This window comes from Centroberyx gerrardi, chromosome 23 (genome assembly GCF_048128805.1).
Source record: "Centroberyx gerrardi isolate f3 chromosome 23, fCenGer3.hap1.cur.20231027, whole genome shotgun sequence".
Classification (NCBI taxonomy): domain Eukaryota; kingdom Metazoa; phylum Chordata; class Actinopteri; order Beryciformes; family Berycidae; genus Centroberyx; species Centroberyx gerrardi.
The window spans coordinates 8,796,821-8,817,733 of NC_136019.1; the positions used below are offsets into that span (position 1 = coordinate 8,796,821).

At 42.9% G+C, this 20,913-nt stretch overlaps 4 protein-coding genes across 5 annotated transcripts in view; 2 read left to right on the forward strand and 2 right to left on the reverse strand.

Annotated features, from left to right (window-relative positions):
• Positions 1-259: 259 nt before the first annotated feature.
• Positions 260-6,072, reverse strand: haus3 (HAUS augmin-like complex, subunit 3). The gene is made up of 6 exons (XM_071908628.2): positions 6,026-6,072; positions 4,410-5,468; positions 3,897-4,106; positions 2,926-3,158; positions 1,974-2,259; positions 260-937 (listed from the first exon to the last, which is right to left on the reverse strand). Exons 2-6 carry the CDS (start codon positions 5,442-5,444, stop codon positions 713-715), a joined length of 1,989 nt encoding a protein of 662 aa, XP_071764729.2. The 5' UTR covers positions 5,445-5,468; positions 6,026-6,072; the 3' UTR covers positions 260-712.
• Positions 6,073-7,180: 1,108 nt separating this feature from the next.
• On the forward strand, positions 7,181-11,541 carry LOC139919026 (prostaglandin reductase 1-like). The gene is made up of 9 exons (XM_071908619.2): positions 7,181-7,257; positions 7,378-7,502; positions 7,716-7,761; positions 7,907-7,966; positions 8,644-8,811; positions 9,506-9,779; positions 10,140-10,245; positions 10,684-10,802; positions 10,992-11,541. The coding sequence occupies exons 2-9, from the start codon at positions 7,397-7,399 to the stop codon at positions 11,100-11,102; spliced, it is 990 nt and encodes a 329-aa protein (XP_071764720.2). The 5' UTR covers positions 7,181-7,257; positions 7,378-7,396; the 3' UTR covers positions 11,103-11,541.
• A 1,480-nt stretch (positions 11,542-13,021) lies between these two features.
• Positions 13,022-18,755, forward strand: txnb (thioredoxin b). Of its 2 annotated transcripts, XM_071908621.2 has the most exons (5): positions 13,022-13,142; positions 14,788-14,892; positions 16,072-16,137; positions 18,039-18,104; positions 18,325-18,755. In XM_071908621.2, the coding sequence occupies exons 1-5, from the start codon at positions 13,119-13,121 to the stop codon at positions 18,388-18,390; spliced, it is 327 nt and encodes a 108-aa protein (XP_071764722.1). In that variant the 5' UTR covers positions 13,022-13,118; the 3' UTR covers positions 18,391-18,755. The 2 variants fall into 2 exon arrangements, with proteins under 2 accessions (XP_071764722.1, XP_071764721.1); XM_071908620.2 differs by lacking the exon at positions 13,022-13,142 and having other exon boundaries at positions 14,761-14,892.
• A 747-nt stretch (positions 18,756-19,502) lies between these two features.
• svep1 (sushi, von Willebrand factor type A, EGF and pentraxin domain containing 1) overlaps positions 19,503-20,913 on the reverse strand; it is a 101,702-nt gene continuing 100,291 nt past the window's right edge. The window contains exon 49 of the mRNA XM_078291801.1: positions 19,503-19,796. Within this exon, the coding sequence (XP_078147927.1) occupies positions 19,766-19,796 (31 nt within the window). The 3' untranslated portion in view covers positions 19,503-19,765. The remainder of the gene's footprint in view (positions 19,797-20,913) is intronic.

Genomic DNA, 20,913 nt, shown 5'->3' on the forward strand with positions numbered 1-20,913 from the left:
GCAGCTTGGGGTTTACTGTATCAGAAGAAGTCTGATAGTGTTAGGTGAGTTATCAATCAGAGAAAAGTAAAAGTAAAAGTCTTAACTTTCTGGCACTCATTGTTCAATCCTATGTGGCAAGATAGCATAATTAGCACTCCAGGCAGTGTAAAATGTTGCAACAATTATTTACAAATGCTTAGTATGCTGCTAGCTGTCCAGAGATGCACTTTTCTGTAATTCTGTAATTTAAATAAAACATTACTTTCAATAAGAGAACAAAGTATAAAGATAACATTGTTACTTTATTTATCAGATGACTTAAGACAAAACTGGAAACAACTGAGTTGAGAAATTTTAGAAAACAGGACAGAAGTTGACTCCCAAAATTCTTCCTGGATTAGTTTTTGTGAAAACATTTGTGTGAAATAAACATACTCAAAGAACCACTGTGGCATAACAAGCAATGCCACAATACATTCCAATTATGTAACCAATCATCTTCCCAAGTCCCATCGTTCCCAAAGCTGAGGTTTGTTCACACATTGTTCTAGAGCAGGGGGTTAATGTGTTAAGGTCTTCCACCCAGAGCACAGGGTTGAGTTATCATCAGATTGGCATCTCTTGAAGCTTTTTTTAAATCACGAACAGGCTCCCTTGGCACAGAGACTGGACACTGGTGTTAAGCATGCTGGTTATAGGCGCTCCCCGTCTGTTCTGGCAGGTTTCGCTACTAGCGTACTCTCTTGGCAGCCATTTTGCCCTCCAGGTCTTCCACTACTTTCTGCAGTAGCCGGGGGTCCAAGTGGAAGTAAACGTACAGTTCCCTCTCCCGCCTGAGGAGGGCATTGCGCTCCAGCTGGGAGCGCTTGGCCTTGACCTGCCCCATGATGTCTTGCATTAGATGCTGCAGGCTCTGCAGTTGGGACTCCACATCCACCAGCTTTGCTGTCAGCTCCTGTGGAGACAGAGGGAGAAGATAGAGAGAGATGGAAAAAGAAAGGAAGAGCAAAATGCTAAATGAGCATACATAAAACAAGAGGCACTTGAGCTGCCTAATGGCCCACCATAATCACTGTGATATATTCCACATAAGCACTTATGCTAATAAGCCCATTAATAAAGATAATTAATGCAGTGATTAGCAAATATTTCTATGTCAACATACTTGTCTTCAGATAACCCACGGTTGGTATTAATATGAACTCTGTATCTTAAACCATTAAGGAGTTATATTAGTTTCAAGAAGATTAGTTTTTCCTCAAATTTTTGCAGCAAGGTGCTCCACTATCATGCAGTGTTTTCAAAATTTAATCAGTTCATCTACTGTACAGGGGGAATCTGAGGTGTGAGTATGAAGTTTCTATCATGTATTGTCCTTGATCTGTTCACAAGAATGTATACACACACACAGACAGACAACACCATTATGACATAATGTCCAGTATATATACCATTTACCATGGTGGCCGGGCATAAAAACAAATTTCATTGTATTGATTTGTAAAAATCTATGTTTATAATGAGTGGGATGTAGCTAATACTGTCAACTCTTCATTGATGTTTAAAACATCATTGGTCAATGTCAGAGAATCTTTCAGATTTAAGAGAGAAAATGTGAATATGTTAATATGTTATATTCTCAAGCAAGAGAGTCTGGAGAACACTACAGCACACCAATGACCTGAAATCAAAGCTCTTGTGTCATACAACAGAACAGTCCCTGCTCCTGAGAGCCATTTATCATGCAGTGTTTTCATACCCAACACCTGTGTCTCTGTATGAAGTACTTGACATTGTGATAAATAGCTGTCAAGTGAAAAACATGCAACAGAAAAACAACTTAACAACCGTGCTACCAGCTTCCCTCACCAATAGTGGGTAGTAATTTTTAAAAAATCCACTGACTCACGCACTATATTGCATTTCAAATGCACTCTGGCTGTACGGTTGATCATGATGACTGTGTATAAGAGGAAAGGAAAAAGACCCACCTGTGCGCTGGGGCAAAGCCGCTCCTGGTCAGTGATGGCCATGGGACGTACCTGCGGCTCTAAGACCAGCTGCTGGAGCTCTGTGTACATGGCCCTGTGGAGAGCCTCGCAGTCGCCATAGAAACGAGCCGCCGTGTAGACCTGCTGGCGGCCCGCCCCGGCAAGCGCATCACGGGTCAACTGGAGGTCACCCGCCAGGTCACGGGCGGCCTGGTCCAACGCCTCGTAGGTCCGGAAAGGCTCTGATCGGCCGCGGTCTGAACCAACGTCTAGGATCTGGAGCAGTCTGAAGAGGGGGTTTGGTATGACATTCCAAAGTTAGACGGCCACCATTTTAAAAAAAGTGACAGTCTTTCATAACAATTAACACAAAACTTAAAAGCATGAACACTTTACCTCTATATTTTTTATATTGAATGGTAAAGATCAAAACGGATATACAGCATTTTAGAAATGAACACTTTACTTAGTGATATAAGTTATGCAACACAAGATTCAACAATAGCTTTTTGGACCCCCAAATAAGCATTTATTATGCAGTTTTGGCTTGAAATTAAGAAGAATAATTATTGATTAATATTCTAAAGGTATACCAGTCTAGTAGGAGTGTGGTTCCAGAATCCACCATTTGAAAAAAGTGACACATATGCTTACAAAATGATTTCCTGACATGAAATGATTGCTGACATGACAGAAAAACTCATTTTGGGAAAACATTTTTAGCCATATTAAGACCGTTTTAAGAACATTTATGAGGATGAAGTCATCTATGCTTTTGAACTAATAAGTGATGAATTTCAAGTCACGTTTTTAAAATATGTATTTAGCAGCTTGGAAAGCATTAGCAGTTTCCCAGGGCCTCTCATCTTATATCTCGTCTGCACTAGGTGAGCCTTGTCTGAGCCTTGTCTGTCAGAGGGTCTGATAGTAGACCCAACTCCAGTCCCCCTACCTGCTGAAGGCAGTGTCCTTGCAGCTGATGATGGGGCTGGGCCTGGGGTTGACTGCCAGGTCGGGCTGGGCCAGGGTCTCGACCCTGAGGGACGCCTCCTCACCTCCCTCCACCAGCCGGCGCCTCACCTCTCCCAGCTGCTTCAGCACCGTCCTCCACCTCCTCAGCTCCATCTCCTGGGCCAGGAGGAGCATGTCGAAGGACGCCTTCTGGCGGAGCAGGTAGTCACGTACCTAGGTGGAAAGATTTAAATTTTATTCGATTTTAGCCACTTTAGTTGTTGCTCTCACCCACAGTGACTTTTAATGACTGGGCAGGTGGTGGTTCTGTGTCTTCTTTAAGGACACTCGTCTGTTGATGGACACATTACGGTGTTCAAACCCCTGACCTTTTAGTCACGGGTCTGTCTCTCTAATAACCGCCAGGATGAATGGGTAAATGGACAGGGAGGCTGTAGACAGGGATTCAAAATATATGGATAACAAAGAGATTAACAGAAATGACCTGATAGGAAAGCCAGTTACAATTCGGGAGTAATTGCCATACAGCATGCACCAATAGTATCGACACAAAACCTTGGTATAATAAAAAAATTGCTGAAACTGTAGTGAAAATGGATGAACCAAGCTGAGGGATTTACACTGCAGGAGGGACTTGACTGTCCAGTCCAACATTACACTTCCAATAATGTTGGGCAGCACGGTGGTGCAGTGAGTACGGAGATCACTCCTCAAACAGAAGACATGGGTTAAAGCCCCCATCATGGCAAGCATCCATCCTGTTGAAGGGTCTTTATGCAAGACACCTGAATCCGTACCAGCTCAAGGGGTGTTGTTCTGCTGCTGACCCTGACCTTTGACCTGACTGTGAGAGGGGCTTGGCAAAAACAAAGTTTCCCTATGTTTCCCCACCTTACCTTACATGTTTATTACAGTAAAGACCTCAAGAGATGGGTGATGTCACCAACTCACCTGGTCCTGTCTGGAGGTGTAGTAGTCCTGCCTGGCCAGTTGCAGAGCCAGGTCTCCCCTCACCACTGGCACATTGAGCAGCCTGGCTGACTCCCTGAGGGCAACAAGTACTGGTCCATGAAGCAGAGCCTCCAGCTCAGCCTCCACTGCCTGCAGCTCCCTCCTGGACACTACCTCGCGCACTTGCAGAGAGGAGGAGGTGGAAATGCTCTGGCAGAGTGAAGAGATGGATAAGAAGGAGAAGATGAGAAGGGAAACCAGAGCAAAATGAACTGAAATCATTTTGATAATTGTGAATTTTTGCAGAATGGCCAGAAGCCAAAATCTTTGCATGAAGTGTTTAGTCTGTTGTAGTATATTATTAGTGAATAATATAGTGGTACTACAGAACCAGTGCTGCTATATGATAGTTCTAAATTGGTATAGCATTAATTTGTAAAGTAATAATACACACATTGTAGTAGTTATAGACTCAATTACATGCCTATTCCACACCATAATTGTCTGCTTTACCTTAGCATGAGAGCACTTCTCAGAGAGCCAGTCCAGTCCGACCTTGACACTCTTCTCCTCCGCCATGGCCTTCAGCAGCTGGTGCTGGGCCATAATATGAGCCCACTGCAGCCTGGCCATCTCTGTCCTCCTCCGCTCCACCACCCTCTCCTCTCCTTTTCTCCCTTCTTCCTCCTCCTCTTCCTCATCCCCAACTTCACAGGAGCTGAGGTCCAGGAGCTGGAAGCGCTCCGAACAGGAGGTCTCAACGATGTCGGAGATGCCCTGGAAGAAATGCTTCTGGGTGAAGGCAGCCAGTGTTTTGGTGTTGAGCTCCTCCTGGTGCAGGAAGGGCTCCAGGGACAGCTGGGAGAGGAGGACAGTGGGCTTTTTGGACCCAGAGGGGTTCGATGGGGCCATAACTTCTCCCTTTCCCCTTTCATTGAGCTTGGCTTCTGGTTGATCTGGGAGGTATGAAGCAAGCTTGCTCACCTCATCAGTTAGGTTTTGTAATAGAGCGTTGGTGTCAGCATTTTCAGCCCCGATAGCAGCATTGGCATCCTTTAGCTTGCAGGCAGCGCTCTCCAGCTTTGTGGCGAGTCGCAGGTCAACATCTGCGCGGGCGGTGGCCACAACCTGCAGCTTGTTGTAGCGTCGTTGCTTCAGCTCCTTCTCTTTACGCAGTGCCTGGAGCTCTGCCTCCAAGTCCTCGATGGCCAGATCCCCCTCTGCAAGCAAGGAAGAGGAGGAAGACGAAGAGGAAGGCCCTAAGATGTTTACACTGTTCCCATCTGAAGGTCCAATGGTTTTGAGGACCTTGCCCAAGGCTGCTTCATCCAGAATTGGTTTGCCGGACTTCTGTAACTCCCGAAAAGCACGTGCCTCCTCCAGGGTGAGAACATTGCTCTGGTTGAGGGTGCGGCAGACGAAGCGCAAGAAGTGAAGGTTCTCCGGGGCGCAGTCAAACAGCCAGTCAAACTCTGAGGCCTTCAGCGATGATGCACCAGGGTAACCTAGGCGACCAAGTGCCTCCACAAACTGACCACCGTCTAACATGGTGGTTCAGCACTCTGTGTCCCCCTCGTTACTGTGCCAGGTAGTCACACACCAGCACAGCGGGGATTATGGGAGATTAGGTGGAGGGCAATACAAGCAGAGGGCGAGAGTGAACACAGGAAAGCATGACCTCTCAAGACAAAACAGAGTAACATTACAAAACTTCTCTGAATCCTCACAACAAGGGTCTAACCGTAAAGATTTCCATTCAGGAAAACAAATCAGTGTTTGGCAGATGCAATTTTCAGTACGTTAACGCTGACGAACAAGTTTAACATGAGTTAGACTGACATTGGACTGAGATTGGGACAGTGACTTGTTACAAGTTACGTTACCACATCTTTTTAGCACCAAGTACAGTCCACTAAGTTCTGTCATCTAAAACAAATCTAAAATCTAGTGGAGATCTGAGCTGGAACGTAGTTAACGTTACGTTATGTATGGGGCTGTTAGCATGCAAGCTAGCGCAGATCTTCAGTGACAACAGCTAAAAGTAGTTATGATAGCTAGAAAAAGTACCCAGCCAGATAACTACCAGGGTCCCCGTTAGTTGTGTTCGGCTTATCGTATTGTTATCTTACCAACAAAATGTGAAGAGGTAAACAAGTTGTCAGTCCAATTATTTAAAATCTTCCTCGGGAAGTCCTTGTTGTTAGCGTCCTGGCTGGGCTAGGTGCGCGCGCTAACTTCCAAATGAAGTCACGTCGTCACGTATGAAAACGTTACATCTGGCGTCACACGTCAGAGGCTGCGCCAAACTTTTGCAGCCAATCAAATTCAGTGGTCGAACTTCATCTCCCTCCTCTCCTCCCACGCTTGGTCGGCTTCTCCGGTCCCTTGTCCCACAGTCTGTCATTTCAACAGCAACTGGTAAGTCAACTGGATATCGTTAATAGGGTTGTATGTGGGATAGCATGCTAACTTGAGCTAGAAATCTGCTATTTTAGGAGAAGGGTGCATCAACAGACAATACAGACAGTCCACAACAGGGGGTTCGGTTCAGTGCCGGGCTTGGCTGTCAATGGGTTTCAGTTTCTGAGCCAAAAAGTCCAATGTAACGTGATGTTTTCTATCAGTTTGCGAGGCAACCGCCAAACGTCTTTGTTACATTACATGCTTGCGTATTGCTATTCAAGAGTGGGGAGAAAAACTTCAATTCAAGCACTATTCTCTTCTTTAAACCGGTAAATACTGTATGCATTGTTATACAGAAACAGATTATCGATGTGGTTCAATGTCACCTGAATGGCAGCTGTTGTCTGATCTACTTTCTTCCTCATTCTTATGTGAGTTCGTATGTGTAGGTGTTTGTGTGTATGTGTGTAGGCTTGTTTTGGTGTTGTGAATTCATTCCCCTTCTATCCATGTGTTGCATTCCAGATTTTGATTCACCTTAATAACGCGAAGCGTGTTTGTGCAGCTGTAACTGCAGAGTAAACTGTGTGCCGATGTTGAGAAAACCCTCCAATTTACCATTACACATTATATGATATATCTACTACTTGTGCTACTTTGAGAGAGCACCTATGTAGAAAACTAGCACAGATGTTGAGTTTGGCTCAGGACACCTCCAGAAGGCTCAACGGTAAATTCTGTCATCCAAGAGCCACACCCCTAGTATTGACTTACATCCCCTTTAGCACAATCCATGTCGCAGTTTTCCCAAAGCTTAAAAGTCATTCTTAAACCTGTCTTCTCCCCTTCATCTCATCTCTGTCTGCCTTTCATGACTGAAGTGGATTTAATTGGTGAAGTGTCTAGGAGATCATAGCTTTCACCTGGATTCACCTGAAAAGTTGCAGGGAAATAGTAGGTGTGTCTAACATTTTGTACAGTCTGTGTACATGCTCAATACTTGACGAGACGTGGTTGTACCATATGCTGCTGTGTATTTGATTAATATCAAGCAACTGTCTCTAACCGTCTCTCACAGCTGTCCAAAACAAAGAACCATGGTCCAAGCGAAGACGTGGATCCTGACCAAGCACTTTGACGGCTTCCCTAAGGACAGCAACTTTGAGCTCAGGCTGGAGCAGCTCCCCGAGCCCAAAGATGGGGGTAAAGAAAAATGTTGTCTGTTTACCCACTTGCCTGAGGCTAAATGGGCTGGGTATGTGACTAGCTCGCCTTTATTTAGTCTCAAACGGTAAATAACAAACCTTTTTAGTGGGTCTGTATACACTCGCCTGAGTCACATGCCGAGGTGGGAAACCTCTGTCTGGTTTAAGTGTAAAATCTGTTGTTTTGCCCTAATGTCTCTTTTTGTTTCAGAGGTGCTTCTGGAAGCGCTGTTTCTCAGTGTGGATCCGTACATGAGGTGGGTGGAGCTGTGGCTTAGAACATATTTTCATCCTCCTTTCATGCAACTGAAAAACATTTGTAACTGTGAAAACAAACCTCAGCATTACAAAATCATGCGGTAAGCCAAAAATGCATATTAAATGTAATGTTTCATTCCCCAGGCCGTTCAGTAGGGCTCGCATGAAGGAGGGGGATGTAATGATTGGAACTCAAGTGGCCAAGTAAGGAACACAAACACATCCACACATCAAACCACACACACACAGAGAAATGGCTTTCATGTATCGTGACGCAACACGCATGCCTGGTGTTTACTGATGCAGACTAGGCCCTGCGCCTGCAATTAATTACCGAGGTCTTTGATTCTCAATGACTCAGACAGAAAGCGGACAGTTGCAATGTTCCTGGCCGGGTGTTCTGAGCGTTCAGACACAACTGTTTCAATCTGTTTCGGTGGGAAGACGTTTGTTGATAAACATGTGCAGAACAAATTACTCAATGACTAAACTTTCCAAAGGGCCTCAAAAATCGTTCCACTGCAAAGTCTCATCTTTCATGCATTTTCTATACATGGTAACGGACCATAATGCATACAGCATCTACTGCCTGGTTTGACATAATACCACCGTCCATTACGTACCACAACACATCCACAATACATCAAGAAGTAGCGTCATAATATCTAGTTCTGAAGTGGCCAAAATGCCAAAGTAAAGAATCTTTAAGTTAGTTTTGCACTGCTATTGTTTTGGGGATTTATTTTGTATTTTGAGTCTATGCAGCATAACTGAATTGCGTCACACAGACATCGATATGCATGAAACCATCAGACTGCAGCTTAACTGACTAATTCTGTTTTTTTGTTTGTCCTGTTTTCATCTTATTTTGCTTCCTACAGGGTGATCCAAAGTAACAACTCAGCATTTCCCGTGGGCAGCCATGTTGTTGGTCGCTGTGGCTGGAGGACCCATACAGTCTGTGACGGGACCGGCCTGACTCCCATCATGCCCGACTGGCCTCAAGACGTCTCCATGTCGCTCGCTCTGGGCGCCATCGGCATGCCAGGGTAAGACGGACTACAGTGAAGTTGCCCATAGGGACAGTAATGGCCTTTAGGTTAGAGAAGCAGGCATGTGACTGGTCAGTGGTTTGAATCCCTGACTGGAGAAATCAGGGATAAATGTTAGAAAATAATGCTAATCCATTTCCCCGCTAATGGGAAAGGGACTGGGGACACTGATTTCTAGTCGGTGGTCAAGAGCAACTTTTCACTGGATCAGTTTAACACCTCTGACAGGAAATGAGCGAGCAAGAAGGTCATGAGTTTTCATTAGTGAAGATCTGTGGCACCTGTAGCTATATGAGCGGTCTGAGGTCAATAGTTTAAATGGTCAATTAGTCAGAACTGTTTTGTTGAGGAAAAACTTCAAACGCACCTCTGTTAGTGTTTTTTTTATCTATCTAACTTTTTCCAAAGACCCTAAGCCTGCCAGAACAGCTGTGTGTTTTATCTTCCTTTGACAAAATAAACTACTGAGGCTCCAGATGTTTCATCCTGCTGGTGAGTTATCAGGTCGCCTCGTGAGCAATCATGAACTTATGTGAGCGATAACCAAGTGTTTACTTTAAATGGCTTTTGGACCTGGATGAAAATTAGTCCGCGTGCTTTTTATCTTCCAGAGGTTGGATTTGCAAAAACGTTTACCAAATGGTCTAACATGTTTAAACTCGTTCTCTTTCTCCCCCCCCTCTCTCTCCAGGCTGACGGCTCTGTACGGGATAGAGGAGGTCTTGGGGCTCCAGGCGGGGGAGACCCTTTTGGTGAACGCCGCGGCCGGGGCGGTGGGCTCCGTGGTGGGCCAGATCGCCAAGATCAAGGGCTGCAAGGTGGTGGGTTCGGCAGGGTCCGACGCCAAGGTGGCCTTCCTCAAAGAGCTGGGCTTCGACGAGGCCTTCAACTACAAGAGTGTTGGATCTCTGGAGGAGGCGCTGAAGAAGGCTTCCCCACAGGGATACGACTGCTACTTTGAGAATGTAAGAAGGGGCAGCAGTGTGGCCTATGGGTCCAATCCCAAAAACAGACATGTGTCCTGTCGAAATGTTCTTGAGCAAGACACCGAAACTGATCCCTTCATTGTAAATCGCTCTGTATGAGAATATAGGCTAAAAGCCAGAAATGTAAAAATGTAGACAGTTATATGGTTTTTTGTCCGAAGGCTTTGTTATTGATGAGTGTATGACTCTGACCCTCCCACTCCAGTGAGAACAGCTGTCTAGTCTAAATCTTATTCTAACAGTTTCAGCTAAATCCCTAAAACATAAAAATGGAAATGGAAAATGACTTCAAAGTGATTTTTTGACTGATACAACCGACTCTTTTTTTCTGAATGTTAGGTGGGAGGTGCTTTTTCAAGTGTTGCCTTACCGCAGATGAAGGACTTTGGAAGAATAGCTGTGTGCGGAAGTATTTCTGTGTACAACGACACCGTGCCACAGACAGGTGAGTGTTTCCCTTACATTTGTTCACTATTGGAATATCTCTGCAGAAAATCTTCCTTTTTCATTTACTTATTCATACCTATGAGAAAATCTGTGAAATACAGTAAAATTTGTGTTTTGTGTGAATGGGTCAGTTCACAACTATTGGTTAATTTTATTTGTTTTATTGCAACTTGATATGTACAGATGATATCATTTTGTTAGTAAGACAATGGCGCTCTCTAGTGGCAGACTTTAATGATTTCAACTTGATTTCAACATATCAAACTACTGTTCACTAGAGGGCGCCATTGCCTGTTATTACTGACATGCTGGGATGAACCTGGATGCCCTCCTGTGTAAGTGTAGGACGTGATTAAAATAAATTGTTCAGAGCCCCTTGTCAGAATTAATTTCACTGAATCACCATTGGAAATAATTATTTTTTCAATCAATCCAGGCCCGTACCCCCACCTGACCATGATCTTCAAGCAGCTTAAGATGGAGGGCTTCATGCAGAGCAGGTGGGAACACAAGCACCCCGAATCCCTCAAGAGGCTGATGGCATGGAAGAAAGAGGTTAGTCATGGAAAACACTCTTTGTTATAAAGCTGGATCTAATTCTGAATCTTGGGCTTCATGTCCCTCTGCGCTCTGTCTTCAGTGAAGATTCAGTCTTGATAGACCAGGGTTTCATTTGGACGCCCCCTTACTTCCACCGTCCCACATCTATAATTTGATTTTGTGATGTTTTGGTTGCGTCCGCAGGGCAAACTGCAGTGCCAGGAGCACGTCACAGACGGCTTTGAAAACATGCCAGCTGCTTTCATGGGGATGCTGCAGGGAGAGAACATTGGCAAGGCCATCATCAGAGTCTGACGTGGAAGACGAGAAGGAAAGAGATCAATGGGAAAGGATCAATATCGTCATGAAAAAATAAATAGCAGTCTCTACTTATTGACTAATACATCATTACACACCTCATACATGAAGGACAGAGTCTTAGCCGTAAATAGCTATGACTAACCACATGTTTTTATATTAACAATGACTCAAACCTGATTAGCCACTTTGTATTTTTACTAGCCTTTCATTATAGAAAAACAAATGACAGTCAAAATGGTAAGAATCAATATCTTTGCTATCTAGTATGTTGAGACTGGTAGCTTCAATAGTGAGTTTGCTGTGCCACCAAATACCTGGATGACCTCATATCTATTGCATGATGCACTCATTCACCTTTTACCACAGCAGCATTAGTCATGCATTGTGTTTACGGAGATTTTTTGTGTGGGTAATAAAGCCTTTTCTGTCCTTTTTTTTTGTAAATCTTTCCGCCTGTATCCTGTCTTTCAAATGAAGATTACATGTTTGATTCTCACCAAATCTGGGCCATGATAAACGTCAATAACACTGTGGATTTCATATCGTAGACTATCGGTGTCTACACTACGGATAAACATGCTGTTAATTAATACACGTCATGCACTCAAGACCTGAGGAAATGAGAGAATCCTTTTGAAGATGTGTGCTCCTCTTCATCCCAGGCTGAGTGGACCCAAGATAATAGAGCAGGCTCTGTTAGCCTCCTGCTGCCTATTGGAGCTTTTTGTTTGATCAGGAGAAAGAGACTGTATTTTTAGACCCTGATTTGAATTTCATAAGGCTGTGGTTGTGGTGATGAAGAGAGCCTCATTTCCATGGTTAGGATGCTGGATGCTGCTACTCTGATGTAAGACAGGGTGAGGGGTGATACTAGGTAGGATTTGAAGGGGTCAAAAGATTGGATGTCCGTTAAAATGTGTGAATCCACTTATTGACAAGTCATCATGAAGTCATAAAATGCAATCTCAATTTATTGAACTTGGCAAAAACATATTTTGTTTTATTTGTAGCCCAGGAAAGGTTTTTAAATGAAAGGTTTTAAGATTACCTCACCGATTCAAAACTATGAGAGTAAATATTTGAAAATGGTTAATGTGACAACCAAAATGAGAAACCTGTTGTGATGGTTTAGAGAGGCTGAAAAGCTGTAGTGATAGTGATACTGTGCATGACAGCAAGGCACGCCAAGCACTGTGCATGGCGTCATTACTATTGCGCACTCTTCAGTGACTCAGTCCTTTACGGTAAACCAGGAATCTGTCAAGTCATTCTGACTTGAGTTGCTGTTGCATCTCTTTCGCTGCACTAACTGAAAACTAATAATTGCAGGGAATTATAAAATAATAATAAATAATATGTATTCATACAATAATTATCAGGTAGCCACTATATTAGCTTTTGTATTTATGTATTCTAATTTTGAATCAGATAGCCAAGCCTTTTCTTTATGAGGACCGTTATTTCATCCGACAATTACAGCAGTTTACAAAGTTTGATATCTCTGGCAGGGAGGTAGGAGAAGGGGTCAATAGCATTTCTGCGAAATTAGTTTACCGTAACACATCGTGCAAACAACAGCCCTGTTTGCCTTGGGGATACCGAATTTTGACCGGGCCAAGTCATGAAGACCAACATCAAGCGAGCAAGAATAAAAAAATGCTTCGGCGACAACTTTCAAAATAAAGCACTTTTTGACGAGCGCATGTTGCAACGCAACAAGCAAACCTTGAATAACACAAGGTGAAAATAATGAATATATTTACTGAGGAATCTGTAGTAAATGAAAATACAATTGCTGCGTTTTCCAAAAGTCATTTTTACAGCATACATTCACCGCCACGATGTTCTGTGCAATGACTACTTTTATTGTGAAGGCAAAATAATGCAACTTCCGGTGTGATGTGTCACGCAACTGATAAATGACAGCAGCCTGCTGAATAAAGGGCATTTCCAAACTCAGCCGCGCGTCGCCTATACAGAGGCCCATCGTCTTTTTTTTTTACAATCATCATGGTTCGCGAAATTGAAGATTTGGTAAGTAGTAATATCTTGTTTATGTTCTGCTTTCACTGTCTATGCTAGAGCCGTTACTATCGGCAACAGACTGTTGTTTCTCTAGCCTAGTGTATTCGGTATGCGGTGCTTTCCCTGACATGGCCAGCTGCGCGCCTGTTTCTCTCTCCCGATATTCTTGCCCCGCGGAATGCCATAAATTGTCAAGTGATTTCCAGCTAGACTGGTGAACGTAGATTAACGTTAGCTAACGATTCCTCTGTTAAAAACCTTATGGTCAGACTATTAAATGATAGCTTCAAGCTGCTAGTTCATTTTGCAGGACAGGGGTGTCCTGGGCGCACGTTGCACCCCCATCCCCCCCAGCATGCATGGGACCGTGGACTTTGTCTTTAGAGCTGGGGGGCATGCTGGCGAGAAATACTGTCAGACAGGGTGGGTGCCTCAGGCGACAAGTTAGAGAAATAACATTAGATAACATTAACTTGTTTGTGACTGTGGCTACAGTGTTGACTAACTGCTGCCGCTACAGATCCAGAAGGGTTAGGGTTAGCAAGTCTCCCCCTAACTAGTAACTGACGTTGGATTTCGGGCCATACGGGCCTACTTGAATAATGTTTCAGGATGGGGGGTGATAACGGTAACTTATCCATGCAGCCATGTCCTATTACAGCTACGTTAACGCTAGAAACTCGTGGGTTTATCCGCCATACAGAAGGCTTAGAGTTAACGTTAAGCTGCTGGCTGTAAATCACGTCAAGCACCACGTCGAGTGACTTATGCTTTTATAAAACGGATAACACACCATTGTATCAAAAAGCAAAACGTAAATGTTGAAAAGTCTTTGATTTTTACACAATAGCTATTATTATTAGTAGTAATAGTATTATAATTGTTATTAGGTGTAGTAGTAGTATTCAGTGTTATTCTTCCGCCATGCAGCATAGTTCCTGAGTAGTAACTTACCTGAAAAAATGGTTTCACACTGATTTCTTAATTAACTGGTCACACGTATGCGTTTATCGGGTACAACAGCTGGGGCCAGGAACTATAATAACCTTTTTATTCTAACAGTAATCACAGCCATCATGGCCAGCTAGCTGGTGCTGATCACACACACGCCATTCATTCCCTCTGCATGTATGGGGCTGTTGGCGTTTAGTACAGATCAGCGTGCAATTATGATTTATATAAATGTACTGACCTTGTTTAATGCCAGTTTGTGATTTCGTCTATTTATTCCCCATACTTAAGTATAGTTCAGCGAACAGCATGTGCGTTTCACACACACACACACACACACACACACACACTTCAGGCACTTTGCAAAATATTAAAGATCCCATAACATTACCAGTGATGTATTGGTAAAAGTGGATAAACTAAGAATAAACTAACAACTCCAGTCTATGGTCACTATGAGGCAAGCAAACAGCAAATGACCAGTAAACAAATGACATATTATTCAGAATAGTGTGCTGTAACCTACAGTTCCTCCATTAAAGCATGCTATGAATGTATATCATCAAGATTTATGTCAGCTTAAAAAAAGGTAGGAAAACACTATTTCACAAGTTGGGATAACTGAGTTTAGCTGGGTTAACCCTTGAGCCACAACCTATTTATAACTGTTACTATAATGTTGTTTTTTATTCATTTTCTGCAGGATTCCTTCCTGGCCCTCCTGCAGGAGGCTGGAGACAAGCTGGTGGTGGTGGACTTCACAGCCACGTGGTGCGGCCCCTGTAAACAGATCGCCCCCCGCTACGATGTGAGTGGGCGATTATGCTGGTTGAGTCGTTCGACACCATAGATGAAGGGTTTGGATTTGGTTGGAATAAAGATCTCATGACGTAGCTCGGGGTCTAAAGACTTCCCTGCTTCCAGATCATGTAGAATTTGTGACTTTTGTTTCCTTGGGTTCTCTCCACAAAGACTCGCAAATGCATTTTGGCTGTTTGCCATCCGAGGTGTCACTTGCAGTATTGGTGAATTGGACCCATAGCCTCTAATGCAATCAGCAATCAGAGACAAGGAATCAGAGAGAAAAAAGTTGCATTATATTTAAATGAGAATAGCGGTGTCAATTAGAGTTACAATTAGATTTTGAAACATTTTCTCACTTTTCGTTCTGTTTAAAAAGCAAACTTTACAGTGTCAAACCTAGCTTGTAAGAAGTAACAGCTGTTCTGCATAACAAAGACGCCCCGAGTAAAAAAAAAATGGATGGATGTGACAAAGTTTATAAGGCAATATGTTTTTGAGGGATTATTGCCTGGCAGAGACTTCCATTTCTTCCTTGTGGGTGTCAGGTAACAGTAAGCAGGGAGTAACATAATGCGCGCAATGATATGAAAACACTGAACCCAGGCACAGTGAAATAATGATAAAACAATTTTGTCAAGTTGTTTTTTGTACTGTACTGAAAGTAAAATCACCAATATTGTCCTTTTTAAACTCTTGGTGGATTTGGTCTAAGCCAATAGGAATATGCGTTTTTAGAGACATACTCAGCCTCTTTGAGACGTCTCTAGTCTGTGTCAGTTAAAGGGATATAAAGGGAGTCCTGCCATGAGGGATATGTGTTGCTCTCTCACTGGAGAGGGGGAACTGAAGCGGCTCTTCAGAGAGAGACGTTGCCCGGGCAACCTTTTGGCAAGCCGGTCCCACACCTCAAGTAATAAACACTTGGATGCCTGCTTAACTGGAAAACCCTTGAGAGAATTTGATGGCTGGGCCCAACTCCTTGACATAATTGAACTCAGGATTTGACATTTGTCGTCGTTACCAATGAGGGTGATTTTCTCCTTTTAGCCTTTTTAGATATTTTGAAGAGAAAAACATCAGTATTTTAATCCTTCCTCACAGTCATATTTATGCATTTGTATATTTTTTGGCCCATGTGTCATCAGTAGCTCTTCCACGCTGACTCTGATCCGTTCTCTCGCAGGAAATGTCGCAAAAGCCAGAGAACAAGAATGTGATTTTCCTGAAGGTGGATGTGGACGAGGCCCAGGTAGGTGTCCTGTTCACACACACAGCAACACGCTCATACAATGAGTGAAACTGACGAAGCAACGACATGCGCAACGCGTCGTTCGCTCCTTTGCTTCTATATAGTCTATTAATAAAACAGTGTCAGTGTGTAAAGTCAGTGTAATTCCTTCTGGCGTGCACCGAATTACTGAAGCACAATGACTTCCTTATACTAGCCTACAGGGCAACTTAACAGCTCTATTGTGTCTTTATGTGGCTTTGCTGGCCGTATTTATGTTTTTCTATGCTGAATATCTTTTTAGTTGGATTCTTCCTGGTTCAGAGATTACAGTTTTGCAAAGTTTGCATTTTATAAACAGGCAGAAACTCCTCGCTAAAATGTTCAGAAATGCAAATTGAGGGGCTAAATGTGTATTCTCTCATTTTCAGGCCCACTTGCTTGTACATCACATCTTGCTGGTATTTCTGCTTTTTAAAGCTTTAGCCTAAAACATCAGAGACAGCCCATTATTTACCCAGCAATATTAACTACATATTTCAGTAGCCCATATTGCTCCTTTAGGTCGAACGACTGATGCAATCAAAGGACTGTAATAGGACTGTAAATATCTATAAATGGCAATTGCTCTGAAATACGAGAGAAAACCAGGAGTAATAACATCATGGGACAAAGAGATCAAATAAGGAGAATCCCAGGGGGAAAAATAACACTGTGGATAGGCTTTTCAACATGCATGCCATTAATACTCATAGCAATGTGGCTTATTCATGAAATCCAGTTCACCAGGCCGTGTGGGTTGGTGTTAACCGCAGTTGGCTCATGTGACCACAGCGCACAGTTATGCTCTTCATCCTGCCGCTACAATGCATGTAGTTCATTTGTTATGAAGCGAGGCGTGGAGTAGCGGAACTTGATATGTATTTTTAAAACGTGAGACAGCAGAATTTGAACTTGTGAGCCTGAAACTTCGGTAGCATGAATGAAAATAAATGAGGCGTTTTGTGAGGTGAAATAATCTGCCTTCATGTAGCTGGCTGTGTGTTGTAACCACACATGCGGTAACCTAGGAAATAAAAAACAAACAGTTAAGGAGTTCAGCTGTTTACATGAACCTTTGATACCCTGCGACTGAATCTCCCCGTTTCCATGAATAAACCAGCTAACACAATATTCCCGTCCACCGTGGCGTCCCGTCCACAGACAGAACGGCCCGTCAGCAAAAAAGTATGAAAAGGTGCAGCTGCCAGCTCCCCCCTCCCCCCCCTCCCTATTTGACTGAGCAAGAGTCGGACACCTAGAATACAGAGAAAAGAAATGATCCCACTAGTTATTGTGATAGCGAGTGTGTCTGCTTGCCACCATGTTTTTTCTGTTGGCATCAAAATGCCGGCGGCAAAAAACAAGTGAAAGGAGTGAGATGTTTACATGCAACAGTCACCCGTTTAATATCAACGGAAGCAAAGCATCTTACCGGGGTTTCTCATGATCATAGCATGAGCTTAACCAAGTTATTGTAACTGGAGTGTAGCGGTACAGTCACATTGTTTCTGTACAGATAGTCGCACTAGGCTCGAGTCTGGCTGGACGGATGAAACTCACGACACGTGTTCTACTGCAAAGTGGAAACCAGTCTATATTTACAAAGCGGTGAGGAAAGTGGGTGAGGACCAGAAACTAAACTCGGCTCCTTCTTGGACTGGGATATAGACCCCACCACTCGCAGAAAATCCACGTTGTGCCGTTGGGAAACACTCAAAAGCACAATAATCACACACACCATAATCTACGACCTAGCAAGTGGGCTTGGGGCGTTCCTTCCTTGGTCTCAGTGATAGGTGGGAGAGGACTTAGCCGTGTTTATACCTGACTGTGTTTGCGTTTCTCACCCTCCTCCTGTCTCTGCCCCTCGCTCTTTTCAGGATGTGGCGTCACACTGCAACATCTCCTGCATGCCTACATTCCACTTCTACAAAAAAGGAGAGAAGGTAAGCATTTCATCATGAATATCCATCCGTTATTTGAGCAGTGCTAATTTGAAAATGGCCAAAACGCCTCATTCCTTTCCTTAGCGTTGCGTGTCTTTTCTGTTTTAACCCCTGGATTCGATGTTGTAATCCTTTCGTATGGCACAAAGTGTTGCAACATCAAGTCGTGTGTATTTGTAAATGCCTTTCCTTCTAACCGCCGGTCTGCGCTGTGTTTCAGGTGGACGAGTTCTCCGGGGCCAACTATGACAAGCTGGTAGAGAGAGTGGAAGCTCTGAGGTCATGAAACTAAGCCCCACCCACCATCCACATGCACCTTAACTGTATAAAAACAACATGAACCACCACCACCACCACCACCCTCCCCACAACGCCTGAGAAGAAGTTCCATTTTATCTACAATAAACACCTGGTTTTCTATTCCACATTGGCAATAGTTTATTCCTTCTCATCATGTACCGGTGAATTATTCCTCTTGATTCAATGTATGTACTGATTCCGTGTAAACAACTGGCTATAATTTGACTAAAAACCGTCAAAGACCATTTTAATCCTGTTTTATATCTCAGATAAGTTTACTCTCAGATTTTTCTCTGTAAGTTTTTATTGTTTCTAACTAGGTGGATTTAATAAAGGAAGATGAATAACCGAGACTTGGCGCTCTTGCTTTTTATGGGCGGGTTGGGAAGGTTTTAACAGGGTTCATACAAGGTCCTTAAAGTGCTTAAAGTCCTTGAATTTAACTTTTCAAAGTACTGGAATACGTGGAAAATGGGCCTGTTATGTGGGGAAGTGCTTAAAAAGAGCTTGACATAAATAAATAAGCAAATAAATGAATAAAATGTTTGCAGTGTTTGACTGAATGCAAGTCAAAACAGAAAAGAAGACCAGCGTATTCTGGGAAAGACAACTTAAAAGCATCTGAACATGTGAACCTATGATATGCAAATGCAGTAAGGTTTAGGGAAATGTTTCTTGCTTTTGTGCAGAGTCCTTTTGAACAGAAATATAGTGCTGGAAAAAGTCATTGAAAGTCCTTGAATTTGATTTAATATTGTCTGTATAAACCCTGTTTTAATAAGGTTAATCTAAGCTTAGTTCATGAGAAACCTTTTAAGTTTGTAAGCCAAATGTCACCTTTTATCACTACAAGAACGGATGAATACCTTCTCATCTGTATGTGGGAGCTGTTGGGAAAGAGAAGTGGGCTAAACCAACCAGTGCATACCAATCACACTATAAGTATGACGCAAATGCACCATCAAATGTGCCATGCATACACATTTGCATCCTCCCTTGCATCAACATGGAAATGACTTTCTGTTTGTTTGTAAAAAGCAAAGAGAAACTGATCAAAAGAAAAACCCGGAAAGTATTGGGTTTTTTATTTTTATGGTATTTTATGCTTTAATAAAAATGTGAGAATAGTTTACACATATACATTGGACAATCACATCAATAGTTTTTACACATCGTACAAGTATATAGCAGCATATGTTTAATACTGTTGATTTTCTATATGAAAAAATACAGCTTTATTTTACAAAATGGTTCTTGGGTTTTGCTTCTTTGAGAGATGAGAATGAATGGTTTACAATTGTGTCAGTAACTATACAAAAAGTCCCTTCATCAGACGGTTCACATGGAGCTGAGTGGCATCTTTAGAAATGGTAGTATCCCGATTTCCTTTTCCTGTGGAGAGAGAGAGAGCGTTTTAACTTTCATCTTTCAAAATTCAGGCTGTGAACTAGGACAGCATCATAGCCTTTTGTTAACCAGCTACTGGCGTTCTCTTTGTGCCAAAATTCACTTGGAGCTGACGGGTGAAATTCGGTGAAGCCACACTGACTCCCAGGTCAAGAGTGAAAACACAGACGGGACAAACAGAAGCCATGAGGAATTAAATGAGATTATATGTTTCTATATATTTGTGCGACAGATTTTAATACATTTTTTTTCCTCTGTTAATGAAGAGCTTCATTCCAAAACACTATATATCCATTTTAGGAGGAAAAATGTTGTTACCTATAATCCATCAGTCACTATTTCCAAAAACACAGATGATTCCATCCTCAAAAACGTAATGCTTTGTGAGCAGAAGTGTTAAGAAGACTCATAACTTGGAAGGAAAAATCCACCCTCAGATACTATAAAATTAATTTATTTTTGGGGGTATCCACTTCCCCTAAACCTCCCTCGTCTACTTCTAATTAAGTTAGTCATTTCCTGCATTTCCCAGAATGCCTTTCGACATCCCCCAGAGAATGGGCCTGAACTTGTTGCTTTCAGCTGTGAGTTATATGTGTAGGTGGAGAGAGCGAGAGTTTTTCCAGTCAAGAAAAAGTGAGTCAGGCCCCTTTACTCAAAACACAACGTGTCTTGTGGCTGCATTGCATTCTGGTCTATTGAGGCTGCTGTGGGTGGAGAAATTGGTCTCCCTTCCTCTTCTACAATGGATTTCTCTCTGTATAACTGTTGAATGTCAGTGCAAAATGTCCAGAAAGTGTAGAAAGAAGCCCTCGCTCTTTGATTCTGAGGGACCGACACCAAAACCTGATGTTTACTCTTGATGTTTTTGAAAAATGTTCTCCTTTTGAAACTCCATTTATTTCCAGCTGTGCCAAAATTAAACCAGCGTGACGTTACGTTGTCTACGTTTGACCAGTTATCCACCAGTTTTTTAACAGTGTGAACGTATACTACCACATAATTTACCTTCATGCCAGGAATCATTTTGTAAAAGCAGAAGCATTTTTCCAAAAGGTGGATATCTCGTTTTGGGAAGAAACTCTTGACAAAGAGGTAACTG

Bases quoted from the DNA above. Each gene is read 5' to 3' on its own strand.
- LOC139919026 (XM_071908619.2), top strand. From the start codon at position 7,397: ATGGTCCAAGCGAAGACGTGGATCCTGACCAAGCACTTTGACGGCTTC. The intron at 7,503-7,715 runs GTAAAGAAAAAT...TTTTTGTTTCAG, and splicing joins CCCCGAGCCCAAAGATGGGG to AGGTGCTTCTGGAAGCGCTG. The intron at 10,803-10,991 runs GTTAGTCATGGA...TTGCGTCCGCAG, and splicing joins TGATGGCATGGAAGAAAGAG to GGCAAACTGCAGTGCCAGGA.
- txnb (XM_071908620.2), top strand. From the start codon at position 14,761: ATGTTGTTTTTTATTCATTTTCTGCAGGATTCCTTCCTGGCCCTCCTG. The intron at 16,138-18,038 runs GTAGGTGTCCTG...CGCTCTTTTCAG, and splicing joins TGGATGTGGACGAGGCCCAG to GATGTGGCGTCACACTGCAA. The intron at 18,105-18,324 runs GTAAGCATTTCA...GCTGTGTTTCAG, and splicing joins TCTACAAAAAAGGAGAGAAG to GTGGACGAGTTCTCCGGGGC.
- haus3 (XM_071908628.2), bottom strand. From the start codon at position 5,444: ATGTTAGACGGTGGTCAGTTTGTGGAGGCACTTGGTCGCCTAGGTTAC. The intron at 4,107-4,409 runs GTAAAGCAGACA...TCACTCTGCCAG, and splicing joins AGAAGTGCTCTCATGCTAAG to AGCATTTCCACCTCCTCCTC. The intron at 3,159-3,896 runs GTGAGTTGGTGA...CTTTCCACCTAG, and splicing joins ACACCTCCAGACAGGACCAG to GTACGTGACTACCTGCTCCG.